Source organism: Vigna unguiculata, chromosome 5 (assembly GCF_004118075.2).
Source record: "Vigna unguiculata cultivar IT97K-499-35 chromosome 5, ASM411807v1, whole genome shotgun sequence".
NCBI lineage: Eukaryota > Viridiplantae > Streptophyta > Magnoliopsida > Fabales > Fabaceae > Vigna > Vigna unguiculata.
In genome coordinates this window covers 43,646,389-43,660,844 of record NC_040283.1, presented here as the reverse complement: position 1 = coordinate 43,660,844, position 14,456 = coordinate 43,646,389, and the positions used below count along the sequence as shown (strand labels likewise).

The following is a 14,456-nucleotide window of genomic DNA, read 5'->3' as shown; positions in this document are numbered from 1 at the left end:
CACTAAGATCCATTAAAAAATAATTTCCTTAAATCTGTTTCATTAAAGGTTAAATATTTATTTGATTCCTTAACTTTTCGGTGAATTCTGGAATTTATCCATCTCAAAATTTTGAAGCAATTTAGTTTTTCATCTTTCGAAATACGTGAATTTAGTTATTTTAATCAAATTTTGTTAAGTTTATTTGACATTTCAAGCGTGTTTCATAATAGTATTTGACAACATTAAAACAAAAATGTGTCAAATAGTATAAACAATTCAAATACAATCCTAAAATGTTTACGAAATATTTAAATAAACCTAACAAAATTTGATTAAAATGACTAAATTCACATATTTCAAAAGAGGAAGGACTAAATTGATCCAAAATTTCGAAATGAACTAACTCCCAAATTCATATAAAGTTAAGAGACCAAAAACATATTTAACCCTTTCATCAAATATTCATTTTCTTAAATATGTTTTTTTTTATTTTGATCCATATTTTAATCCATTCTTCATATCAATCTTCCATTTTGCTTATATGAATCTTAAAGAATGAAAAATCCACATTTTCAATCTTAATTAGCAGCTATCATCACATTAAGGATACAATAAATGTTGATTATGGAAGAAATTACGTATAATTGTGTACGAATTTAGATATTTTTGTTGAATTTTCCTGTATTATTCATGTCTTCAAAATATATTGACGTCATTGATTTTACAATTTTAAAATATAAAAAAAATTAAAATATCAATATATTGTACCTTTTAATATTCTACAAGGACCGTACAAAAAAAGTCCAGTAAAAAACACATTATCTCATAAAGATTTTAATAGATAAAACACCTAGTCATGGTGTAATGGATAAGATTTTAAAAATTTGAAGAGATTTCTAAAAATATATATATTTAAAATAATTTTATTTGTATGATAAGTTTCATTATTTATTTTATATTTTTATTCTCATCAAATTTATATCCTCGTAGAAAATTTTAAAAGTAACCATATTTCTTAGGATTTGGCTTTTCTAAAATTTTAAATAATAGTTATATTATTTAATATAATTAAAAAATAAATAGTTATAAATTATATATATGCAAAAGCTGTTTTCAATATAGTTCGTATCCTTTGAATCTTTAAGTTAGTTCTATAATTATATAACTTCTAACTACTTCGCGCATATTATATTCTGTATTTTTAGGATTTTCTTTTACAGATCCTAATGGAATAGAGATTTTTAATCAATTTAATATTTTCAATATAAAATTTAAGACTAAGATTTTTCTTTCTCTCCATATTTTATATTTTATGAACCCTTAAATTAATTTTCATAAAAATCTGAAAGTTGTATTTTACATCAGAAAAAAAAAGTTGACAAACCAAAGAGTCATAAAACAACTAGTTCTTATTTATTATAAATCAATTTATTAAATTTTAAATAGATTAAAAATTTTAGGATTAAATGAAAAAAAATTCAAAACTGTTTAAATACTGAACTTAATTTTATTATATATATATATATATATGTTATACCAAAAGAAATAATTGTCTAATAACGCATTATTAATTTATTACTGTAAAAAATAAGGTAAAATTAATAAACTTATTATTATACATGTAGTTGTTTGTAATTAAATAACTAATCGCACAGAATATTTTTAGTATTAATTATATATTAATTTTATATGTATTTGACAAATATAAGAATGAATGTATTACCTAATTAATATAATACTATAAGTGTAAGGTCCACTTTATTTTTTGCCGCCTTTAATTAAAAAGATACCCCAAATTAGTTGAGTTTAGGGCTGGTCCAAAGGGATCTAAGAACCCTAAACTGCCCTAACCCTAACCACTATGCTCATTTTCGTAAAACAAAACTCTTACTTCCTTTTTGAGCAGTTGCGAAGCTCTACTAGGGTTCAACCATTGTTTCTCATCAAATGAGTCCAGACCAGTTTTCTACTCTTCTTAAGTCAGCTTCCAACTCATGCTCTTGCTCCATTCTGTTCATTCTTCGTTGTCTTAATGATCTCGTTTTAAGCTCGTTCCACTGTTTTCCAGCCCTCGAATCTATTCCTTGAGCTATTGTTCATCACGGTTCGGGTATCGAAGTCCTCTGCTAACCCCTTTCCAGGTAAGGGAAGCTAGGTTCTTTTTCGCATTTTTGAAATATGTGATTACTTTTCGTTTCTGTTTTATGCTTAAATGATTGGAAAACGTTAGTTTTTGTATATTTCTGAGTTAGGGGTTCAAATATTCATGAAACTGTGATGTTTGACGTCTTTTCTCGTATTCTGATGCGTCGCACAGTCGCTAGGCGAGTTCCTTGGCTCGCTGGGCGACTGTGTATTTTTCTGATATGCGCAGTTTTAGTAAAATTGACTTTCCTGACTCATTAACCGTTGGATCGAGTTGATATTTTAACAGCTAATCCTTAACGCATAATTCTTGACTTTGACCGGTCGGATCTTGAATCAGAGCTCTGTAGTGAGAGCAGTTTTTATCGCAAGATCGCTGTAGTTTGGTTGTTTCTTTGATCTTGAATGGTTATTATTGGCTTGAATCTAATTGTTATATTAAAAGCATGTGATAAATGATCATGCATGAGTGATGTGATTCATGGATTGTGGATGATGGGTTTGGGATAAATCTTGGCATGCGATTTCAATGAAATGGTTGGTTATATATGTGGTCATAAATTCGGTATGAACAATAATGTTACATTGATGGCATGGTATTGGTATGAGGTGAAGTTCTATATCCCCGAATTGGGAAGAATGTGATGGTATGAAATCAACATGAAATATGAATATATGAATGAGGATGGGTTACAAAGGATGGCGTGAAGTGTTAAATGCATGATCAATATTATTTGTTTGTTTGGAATGTGATTGGTATGTTGTTAGTACGTAAATCCACGAGTCTCTAGGTGAGACTTCATGGTGGTGCTTCAGTGGTCGGGACGTAATTCCATGGCCTCTGTTAGTGGGAGTCCATGGTGGTGCCCCATCTATATGGTCTGGTAAGGATTCATGGTAAGGTTGCATCCTGACACTCTAAGGAGTCAGTTAGTCTCACTTAGAGCGGACTGACTCCTGTGGTGAGAGTAGCAGGAGGCCTGAAACTCATTAAGGGCTAACCTTGTGTGTAAGGGAATTGATTCATTGTAACACTTGTAACACATAGATCGGGGGTGAGCAGCTCGGGGGTGAGCAGAGGTATTCACCACAAGTACAAACATCCGCTGAATTCGACCTGATTATATGTAATCCGGATGAGTCGAGTCTGAGTCTAGTGTATTGCTTGAGAAGTCATAACATGATTGGTTGATGAATATTGTTTTGGATTGTGTAATAGCATGTGACTGCTTGATAAACTGTTTCTACTCTATCTTACCCTGTTTGCTTGTTTGGTTGTCTTGTATGTGGTCCTTCTCCTTTTGTGATGATCATCAATTCATTGATGTGAGCAGATGCGAGAGGCACTCGAGGTCAACAAGGAAGAGATGATTCCGCTGCATAGTCTACCTGGGCTGGACTTCATGTTTTATTTGGGCTTTTCTTTAGGGCTATGGCCCATGTACGCTTTACTCTTTAGTATTCTATTAACTTTCGTTAAGTCCTTGGATTCTTGGTTGTATCTGGCATCACGGTGTGCCTTAGTTTCTCCTAGTATTTTTGGATATTGTAAGGAGTAACGTTTATACTTCAGGACTTGTCTCTAAATTTCTATATGTGTGGCATTTCATTTAAATTAAAGTTATTATTTAAATGGGGTGTTACATTAATGGTATCAGAGCAGTTCGTCCTTAGGATGACTTGAGGTTGTGGGTTTGTTCATGCCTCGTAGGCGTGAGTAGTCATGTCTAGTCGAGTGTGTCAGTAAAACCAAAAGTTTTAAGAACAGAAAAACGCCTTGATAAAGTAATGAGGGTGCACACTCATGACTAGATCAAAGGTTGTTTTTCCTTTCTTAATCCCAATGGTTTGGGGAAGGAAGGGTGACAGACGAAAGGTTTGGATGTCTGTAGATGATGGAGTGTTGCCTTGTATGTTCTAGTTTGTCCTGTTACGCCCCTGTGTTTTGTGTCTTGTGTCTGTAGCGATGAGGGAAACTTGACCTACTCACCCTTACAAGGATTTGTAGGGTGTTTGAGACAATCTCTTGTCTCAAAGATGTGAAGATGTAAAAGGTTGTATATCGATAGGTGATGAAAGTTAAGTCTTGGTTTAGAGGGCTGGCTGAGAAATGAATTTGAAGGTTAAGAAGCAACGCTTTGGGCCGCGAGAACTACAAGATCGAATTTTAAGATCGTGTACCACAAGTTTTACAAGAAGAGTTGAGTTTAGGGATGGGTATAAGAGAAGATATCGGTGCGTGCTCGTGTAGCAAGGTTTGGGAAATCAACTAGATTTTATATCTTGACAAGGTCTGGGGTTTGAAGTGGAACATTGTGGAAGGTTTGAGATTAAGGGTAGAGATCATGAAGTGTATAAGGAAAGCAAATAGGTAGTTGGAGGCTTACATGAGGTAGACCCTTGAAGATCAGTCAAGTATGATGATGTTATCTGAGAAGAAAGTATATTAGGGGTTATATATATCAGATCAATAGTAGTAAGAAGTAGGTGGATCTTCTCAGCAATAGCATTCATCCAAGTCAAGAGTAGAAGGAGTGTTCTAAGTAAGGTGGCTCACAAAAGAGAAAGGTTTAACCTGGGATATGAGATGGGTGGTTTCAAGTATCAGAAGAAGAAACACATAGTTGAGTTTGTCCTGGTGGGGAAGGATAGTTAGTAATGTCATGATGCAGGGAAATAGGAAAGGAAAATAAAATTTTTGAGTAGTTACGAGAGTGTTTGCGATGATTAGTACTAAAGTGGTTAGCACAAATGGTCTAATTCAAAAGATACATGTTAAGAATGCGGTGATTAGATTATGGGTTTTGGTCTCGTTTAAGGTCGTATATTCCTTGATGTCTCCAGTATGATAAAGGAGTCATGGTGATCTACAAGAAGGAGCTGAGGTTGAGATGGTGGTTTTGCTACAATTGAGGCCAAGTGAAGATTCACTCGGGTGTGTGGTTCTTTCGTGGGGATCAAAGTATTTAAACTCAAATCCAATTTGAATTATTTCCTTTACAGGGTTGGGACATAATCTCAAGGGTGGATTGGTTGCTTTCCCAATCTCATTTCGATGAGCTGGGACAACCAACGAGGTGGTGTTCTTTGATTTAAAAGAGATAAGTTAGTGATCGAGTATGAAGTATAGAGCAAGCTAAATAGTAGGGGCAGGTTTTCATGTGAATTAAAAGTCGTCTGACAAAGAAAAGTGAATAATAGACGCAAAGGATCTCGGTGGTAGAAGAGTCTATAGACGTGAACTAAAGTAAGTACTAGAATTTTGACCTTGGTGTGGTGGAGTTCACTTTTGCATTGGTGTCTGAAGAAGAACTTGTGTTAATAGTTTCCAAATGGAAGGGTCCTACTGAGAGTTTGAAGTGAATACGGAAGTGAAAGAGATGTTGGAGAAGTAGTGGCTTATACTAAGTATAATCACAAGGATAGATTGTTCAAGGGTAAACGTTGGATAAGGGAAGATTGACTTTTCGGGTCTATGGTTTTATGGAGTGGAAATCTGATAAAGGTAAGGAATGTCAAACATGTTAGCGGTATCATCAAGATTTAGCGGTGAGTTTTCCAAGCGCGAAAAGGGTCTTTGGAATGTTCAAGAAGAGTATGGACAAAGACTGGAGTGACTCGTAGGACTAATGGTTTAAAAATGGTGGATACGATGTTGAGAGAATAGGATGTTAAGGCTATGCAAAGGGGAGTTCAAAGGGTTTTGTAAGTTACATATGAGTTTTGGAGGAAGGATTCTCAACGATGATTGCTTCCTTGGCGTGGCAGACATGAAAGAAGCATCATTTTGAGTAAACAGATAAGTGACTTTGCATGTTGATCAGAGTAGCGCCATAGGATGACGACAAGTGATACTTATGAAGGGTAAGAGGTGCGCAAAAAGAACTATCTTACTCACGACCTAGAGTATTACTACGACAACCAGTTCTTGTTAAACAACAAAAGTTTCATTCTTATGACTATCAATTAAAGATGTTCATAGAATCATTTAGAGTTGGAATTATGGGGTTACTCAGAGAAAGTTGTGCAAGAGTAGTAGGAGATGGTTTGAGTTATGATTTCAAGTTAGAGTGCCAACTTGGAATTGAGAAAGTGAGAGTAGATGTTTAGCCAGAGAATGGAATTCAAGATCCGTGATTTGACGAATTAAGAGTAAGGGTTGATTGAGAAACATAAGTGTTTGGGTTGGAAAGAGAATGTGTGAGGAGATTTCATTAAATTAGTCATCTTACTAGAACTAGTGAGTCTCTCAACAAGGTTGAAAAAAAAAAGTAATTCAGAAAAATCTTAGTTTGAGAAGTATCTTAGAGTTGATAGGTATAAATCAAACTAGAAATTTCAAGTCAAGGTAAGACCTGATTCTAAGGCTTTTGTGGAAGGATAATTACAAGTTAGTAGATCAGAAAAGAAGGTGACATACCGAAATGAATTTGGTGGCCGTAATAGAGGAAAGCTTAATTTGGATCCGGAATGACTTGGTTGTGGACTTTGTTACCATTGGTTGAAGTCAGTAAAGGAGGCAAGATGTTATGATTGTCGTTATGCATAAAAGTGGTCAAGAGTGTAGATGGTAAGGCAGTAAGCCAAAACTCAATAGTGATCAAGTCAGTGGAGTGAGGCATAAAGGAGTGAACGAGGTGATGGGAAGTGATAACGAACATGCTATAGTTTGAGACTTAAAGTCATATGAGACTTTGATAAAACCTACAAGAGGTAGTGGGGAGCTTATGAGAGGTGAGTCAGTATGTCAGATACAAGTTAGTTGGGCAAGTATGAAGGAGCATTCGATTTTTAAGATTGCATGTTGGAAGTTATTTCGAGTGTAGTGACTAAACCAATTTACGCTATTGAACACATGTCGCTTAGCATATAGGCAAACTTTCCAGTAGTTATAGGTGTTGGAGTCATCAAATCTGTCATGTCTGAGTGGTGGTTGTCATAGGGCGTGAGGAAAACGTAGTTTTCTTCGTATCACATCAGTGAATTTTTGAGGACAAAAATTTTTGTTGTTGGGGAGAATGTAAGGCCCACTTTATTTTCTGCCTTTAATTAAATGGGATACCCCAAATCAGTTGGGCCTAGGGCTGGCCCAAAGGGGATCTAAGAACCCTAAACTACCCTAACCTAACCACTATGCTCATCTTCGTAAAACAGAACTCTTACTTCCTCTTTGAGCAGCTGCGAAACTCTGCTAGGGTTCATCCACTTTTTCTCATCAAGTGAGCCCAGACCAGTTTTTTACTCTTCATAAGTCAGCTTCCAACTCATGCTCTTGCTCCATTCTGTTCATTCTTCGTAGTTCCAACTAGGGTTGTCTTAATAATCTCGTTTTAAGCTCGTTCCATTGTTTTCCAGCCCTCGAAGCTATTCCTTGAGCTACTGTTCATCACGGTTCGGGTATCGAAGTCCTCTGCTAACCCCTTTCCAGGTAAGGGAAGCTAGGTTCTTTTTCGCGTTTTTGATATATGTGGTTACTTTTCGTTTCTGTTTTATGCTTAAATGATTGGAAAACATTAGTTTTTGTATATTTCTGAGTTAGGGGTTCAAATATTCATGAAACTGTGATGTTTGACGTCTTTTCTCGTATTCTGATGCGTCGCACAGTCGCTGGGCGAGTTCCTTGGCTCGCTGGGCGACTGTGTATTTTTCTGATATGCGCAGTTTTAGTAAAATTGACTTTCCTGACTCATTAACCGTTGGATCGAGTTGATATTTTAACAGCTAATCCTTAACGCATAATTCTTGACTTTGACCGGTCGGATCTTGAATCAGAGCTCTGTAGTGAGAGCAGTTTTTATCGCAAGATCGCTGTAGTTTGGTTGTTTCTTTGATCTTGAATGGTTATTATTGGCTTGAATCTAATTGTTATATTAAAAGCATGTGATAAATGATCATGCATGAGTGATGTGATTCATGGATTGTGGATGATGGGTTTGGGATAAATCTTGGCATGCGATTTCAATGAAATGGTTGGTTATATATGTGGTCATAAATTCGGTATGAACAATAATGTTACATTGATGGCATGGTATTGGTATGAGGTGAAGTTCTATATCCCCGAATTGGGAAGAATGTGATGGTATGAAATCAACATGAAATATGAATATATGAATGAGGATGGGTTACAAAGGATGGCGTGAAGTGTTAAATGCATGATCAATATTATTTGTTTGTTTGGAATGTGATTGGTATGTTGTTAGTACGTAAATCCACGAGTCTCTAGGTGAGACTTCATGGTGGTGCTTCAGTGGTCGGGACGTAATTCCATGGCCTCTGTTAGTGGGAGTCCATGGTGGTGCCCCATCTATATGGTCTGGTAAGGATTCATGGTAAGGTTGCATCCTGACACTCTAAGGAGTCAGTTAGTCTCACTTAGAGCGGACTGACTCCTGTGGTGAGAGTAGCAGGAGGCCTGAAACTCATTAAGGGCTAACCTTGTGTGTAAGGGAATTGATTCATTGTAACACTTGTAACACATAGATCGGGGGTGAGCAGCTCGGGGGTGAGCAGAGGTATTCACCACAAGTACAAACATCCGCTGAATTCGACCTGATTATATGTAATCCGGATGAGTCGAGTCTGAGTCTAGTGTATTGCTTGAGAAGTCATAACATGATTGGTTGATGAATATTGTTTTGGATTGTGTAATAGCATGTGACTGCTTGATAAACTGTTTCTACTCTAGCTTACCCTGTTTGCTTGTTGGGTTGTCTTGTATGTGGTCCTTCTCCTTTTGCGATGATCATCAATTCATTGATGTGAGTAGATGCGAGAGGCACTCGAGGTAAACAGGGAAGAGATGATTCCGCTGCATAGTCTACCTGGGCTGGACTTCATGTTTTATTTGGACTTTTCTTTAGGGCTATGGCCCATGTACGCTTTACTCTTTAGTATTCTATTAACTTTCGTTAAGTCCTTGGATTCTTGGTTGTATCTGGCATCACGGTGTGCCTTAGTTTCTCCTAGCATTTTTGGATATTGTAAGGAGTAACGTTTATACTCCAGGACTTGTTTCTAAATTTCTATCTGTGTGGCATTTCATTTAAATTAAAGTTATTTTTTAAATGGGGTGTTACAATGAGTGAAAATAAAAATCCATCTATGCCAAAATCATTTGCTTTTGTTATTATCTAATCTATTTAAAATAAATTTTATTAAATATTCAATCCAAAATCTATTTTATTAAATTTAGATTTTAATCTTATCTATATTTTAATCTGGATATTAAGAGTTAGTCCATACCAAAACTTAAGACGGGTTGTTCTGGATCTAAAGAACAAAGTTTCATTTCCTTAGGAAATCAAGTATGAAAAAAAAAAAAAAAAAAACTAAACCTAATCTATTGTTACACCGAATAAAAAACAACAGACATCTTCACGAAACCATTGAAACAAGCTCGGTTTGAGAAACTCATGGAACAAATTGGATGACTAGCTTAGGGTTAATGGATTAAAGGAGTTGTTGTAGTTTGTAATCTAACTAAACTAGGTTATGTTATTTTAGCTACAAACAGAACAACCATATAAATACATGTTTTTTGCAATCATAAAATCATAATTGATTGATGAATGAGAAAAATACTTTCTTTTTACAACTATTTATCTACGTATTCTTCCCCTTTCTTTGTGTCCCTTGTGTGCGTGAGGTGCCCACAGAAGCATGTGTATGTCCTGCATACAGAAGAGAGAAGTGAGCACAAGAACGAATTAAGATAGTCTAAGAGATTGAAAATGTTAGCTTAAGATACTAATTAATTGTTGGCGCTTTGCCATCTAACAATGGTGTCTGTGTTGATTAAAATTAGCCTATTAAACATCAACAAAGATTGAGTGAGAGAATGATGCTTTCAATCAAAATTGATATAAGTGATATCGTTGATCAAATTTGAGTTGATGATATAGTGTTAAGTTTTTTAAAATATTAAATTTTTAAATATATTTAATTTTGAAAATATTTAATTAATTACGATTAATTGAGAATGTATTGAATTTAAAAAATAGTTTATGTTAACCATTCGTAAAAGTAAAAGAATGAAATAAATTTACTTGAAGGCTATATAATCCATTAAAATTTATAAAATAACTTTTACCAAGTTTTAAAAACGACAATTGTAAAACCACCCAAAAAAATAATAATTTGTTCATTACACATGGAGATAATTTTAAAAACCATTTTTAAAATCCCTATATATACATGCATGCAGAAATATTAAAATTATATATTTTACCCAGAAATATATTTTTATAGTAATAATATTAACGAGGAATGAAAGATGGCATGACTGATATGAATAATTAGAAGGCTGCATGAGTTTTGACTGTTTAGCAATGGCTCCTTCGGTTTAGGTCATCTTATGAAGCTTGCTTCTTGCATTTTCCAAGCATGCATGACGCTATTTGACATGTCTTCATTTTTAACAAGATTCTCCTTATGAACACTTCAATTCAAACTTTCGAATACGTTGACCAGATAAACCTAATCCTAAATCAAACAAATGTCTGCAAGTACAAAATAATATTAAATATATTTTCTATCCACCTAACATGTGTGTTTCTATTTTTGTGACTGCAAATATTTCAGATACCATTGGTATTTGCACAAACACTTTCTGACACTGTTCAAAACCTCTTGCAAGTTACAGGAGTGAATATAAGAAAAAAGAAAAAGGAAAGTTATGAACATGAAACAAAATTGATTTCAGCACACACATATATATATAAGTATATTATATTAATTTTTTTTCTTACTTTATTTGTCTAATTGGATTGATTCAAACAACAGTGCCTGAGTTCGACTCCATAGTTTTAGTTTTGTTTTCAAGGCTGTCTCAGATTCCTCTGGTTCTTGTATAATCACTTTCGACTGTTACAACTTTTTTTCGGAATCAACACATATTATTATGTTATGTTCTTGGTAAATTGCCTTTTCATAGGATGATCAAGTGTTTCAACATTACAATCAACACTTCAAAGTCGATAAACAAAAGAAAAGGAAAATGATTTTTATTTATTTTTTAAATAATTTTTCATTTTTATATTTTTTCATTCTCAATATTTCAAAATTACTCTATTGTCATCTTTAATGTGATTCTCAGAAAAAGTTGTCAAAATTTAATAATCTTTATCTATAAAAAAGGGTTAATATTATTATTATAATGACAAAAATTGTTCCCAACAATTAATTACAAAAGCAAAAAGAAAAATATTTGTTTGTTAGAAAGAAGAGATAGAAGCATGATAGGGTTTATAGATCTAAGCAACCTATAGGTATAGCTATATATAATATAATAAAAATTGATCAACATGTTAAAAAACGTATTGCCGGGAAGTCCAATAAAGTTATACCCCATTGGTCTGTGTCTGTCACTTGCAATTTCTTTTGGATTTCGAATGAACAATGACCCCACCTTCAGATAGGGTTCATGCAAGGGAGGTCGTAAGTGGGGAAGAACTTCATGTTTCATCTCTCAGTTGACTTCTCTCTCTCACTCTCTCTCTTATTACCATCACACACTCTGCTTAATTTTTGCTTCTCACACATTATATTTATATATATATCAAGAACCAATCTTTATCAGCTAGCGTTGGAAAGAAGAACAAGGTAATCAATTGATCAAATCAAGCAATGATTTCAAGGGTCACATCTAGCTTCCAAAATCATCTTCAGATGTTCCCTGAGCATGAAGAATTGGTGTCACCCTCTGTGGAATCTGGGTCAGCTTCACACTCCAGCACCCTCCTCTTCAATCTCTCTATTCTGAAGGACAAGGTGAGCGAGGTGCAGACCCTAGTGGGTGTTATTCTCTCCCCAAATCAAACCCTTCCCGAGTCAACTTCCATGGCCATATCCAGCATGAACTCCACAATCCAAGAAATCCTAGTCACTGCCTCATCAATGATGTTCGCCTGCCAACAGATGGCTCACACAACCCCTTCTCCAGGTATTAATAATAACACCACCACTACATGCACCAACAAACTGCACCACCTCAACAAGTTATTATTGCCTCACTCAAACGCTAATAACACAGCCATAGATATGAGTGAGGGTTGTTTATTTTCTAGCACCGAGTCAGAGACGCTGGACTGGTTTACTGAAAGCTATAACAACAACGATAATAGCAATAGCACTAAGGAAGATGATCCAGGCGTTGTGATTACTGAAAACAACATGATTATTAGGGAAGAACATGAACTTAACGAAGAAGGGTATAGAGGGGTTTCAAGAAACAGTGATATAATCGAATTGGATGCTGCGGATTTGTTGGCGAAGTACACGCACTATTGCCAGGTTTGTGGGAAAGGGTTCAAGCGTGATGCGAATTTGAGGATGCACATGAGGGCTCATGGGGATGAGTACAAGACCAATGCTGCATTGAGCAACCCAATTAAGAACAAGGGGAAGTTGGAAGGGGAAAGCGAGTTTTTGATGGGTGTGAAGCCAAAGAGATATTCGTGTCCTCAAGAAGGGTGTAGGTGGAACCAAAAGCACGCCAAGTTTCAGCCATTGAAGTCTATGATTTGTGCCAAGAATCATTACAAGAGAAGCCATTGCCCGAAAATGTATGTGTGCAAGAGATGCAACCAGAAACAGTTCTCTGTGCTCTCTGATCTTAGGACACATGAGAAACACTGCGGGGATCTGAAGTGGCAGTGCTCCTGTGGCACTTCCTTTTCTAGGAAAGACAAACTCATGGGCCATGTTGCTTTGTTCGTGGGACACCAACCACTTATCAACAACAACGTTGGTCTCTCGTCGTACTCTGCAAAATTGGAGCACCACACATTGCAAATGCAGATTGATGCTGCCTCAAGATGATGGTGTTCATATATATCAAGAGGTGCTCTCTCTCCCACCTTCACAATGCTGCTAAATAAACTTGTATGAGAAAAAACAATGTACAATAAATTTAACTTTCTTTGTAAGTTAATTAGAAAGTTAATTAACTCGTGCTTATTATTAATTTTATAAAAGTTTTCTTGCTAAGATTTTCAGAAAATAAGGTGCATAACTTACAAAGGTTTACTTTTTTTTTTTTTTTATAAAGTTTACGGACAGTTTTGTCTTGAATTAGTTTCCTTGTCACCTTTTTCGTCTGTGATGATCAGTTAAAATCACATGTTAATTATATGTGTATGTATAGAAACTCTCATGCATAGATTTTATATCGCTTGGAGATACGAGAAAATCTTAGAATGGTGAGTGACTTGTCTTTTACTTTCTGAATAGGATTTTTTTAATCAATCCCTAATTGTCATGTTTTTTTTTTAAATTTAAATATAAATTTAAGTCTGATTGAATAGAAGATCTATAAAGGCATTGTAGTTGTAAGTGATATGAATATGTTATGAGTTAGACTCTCTCTAGTAATTTTTCTTGTTTTACACAAATTAGTTTGTTATAACATTTATTAAGAGAGTAAATTGATGTAAATTTTATTTTTAAAATCAAATCCAATTACAATGTGAGCAAATTAATATTTGTGTTTCAATGATGCATAGTCTAGAACTCGATACAAAACAAAGTACACAATTACAAAAATGAGTGTCATATTAATTGGTACGATAAAATAAAATAATAATATTAGTACTAATTTAATGATTCAGCATTTGAAAAAATATATATTTTACTGTGGGAGATAGCATAAAGGACTAACTTTTCATATGTATAGATTATTTTGAGTGAAGTGATAAACTTATTAAAGGGGAAAACAGACTTAGGACAATCTGAGTGTAGACAAGTTTTTGTCGGAATTCCTTTATGCTGTCTAACATTGTACAGTGAATTATAACTGTACCCATTATTTATATGGCACATGAAGTGTATAACATATGACATGTAAAGTAATAGTTAGTTCATGAGATGTCATTACCATAAGTTTAGTGTTTATGACTTAGGTTTTGTTTGTTTATATAAGATCTTTGTTTTTGTGTATTATATATATTATCGAAGAGGAACATATGAACTCAATTGTGATTTTTGTATTTGTTTCTATGATTTGTGGAGGATGATGATCAGTGACGGAATAATGCATTGACAGAGGGAAGTCGATGCTCCCCAATTTTTTTTTTTTGAAATTTATTATATATATATATATATATATATATATATATATATATATATATTTAAAATTATATTTATATATTATTTATATTAAATTTATATTATGAAAATTATAATAAAAGATAAAATAAAAAAAATTAATGGAGATATTGATTTATAAAAGAGATTAGGATTTTTTTTTTGCTATAGGATTTTTTCATCGTAAGAATTATCATGAGTGTATGAGGATAAATAAATACAAAGAGATAGATTGGAAACTAGAGGTT

At 34.3% G+C, this 14,456-nt stretch overlaps 1 protein-coding gene across 1 annotated transcript; it reads left to right on the top strand.

Moving 5' to 3' along the window:
• The first annotated feature begins 11,639 nt into the window (after positions 1 to 11,639).
• Positions 11,640 to 13,121, top strand: LOC114185550 (protein SENSITIVE TO PROTON RHIZOTOXICITY 2-like). The gene has a single exon (XM_028073346.1). The coding sequence runs from the start codon at positions 11,752 to 11,754 to the stop codon at positions 12,943 to 12,945; it is 1,194 nt and encodes a 397-aa protein (XP_027929147.1). The 5' UTR covers positions 11,640 to 11,751; the 3' UTR covers positions 12,946 to 13,121.
• The last annotated feature ends 1,335 nt before the right edge of the window (positions 13,122 to 14,456 follow it).

Excerpts from the sequence above, each read along its gene's own strand:
- LOC114185550 (XM_028073346.1), top strand. The coding sequence starts at position 11,752 with ATGATTTCAAGGGTCACATCTAGCTTCCAAAATCATCTTCAGATGTTC.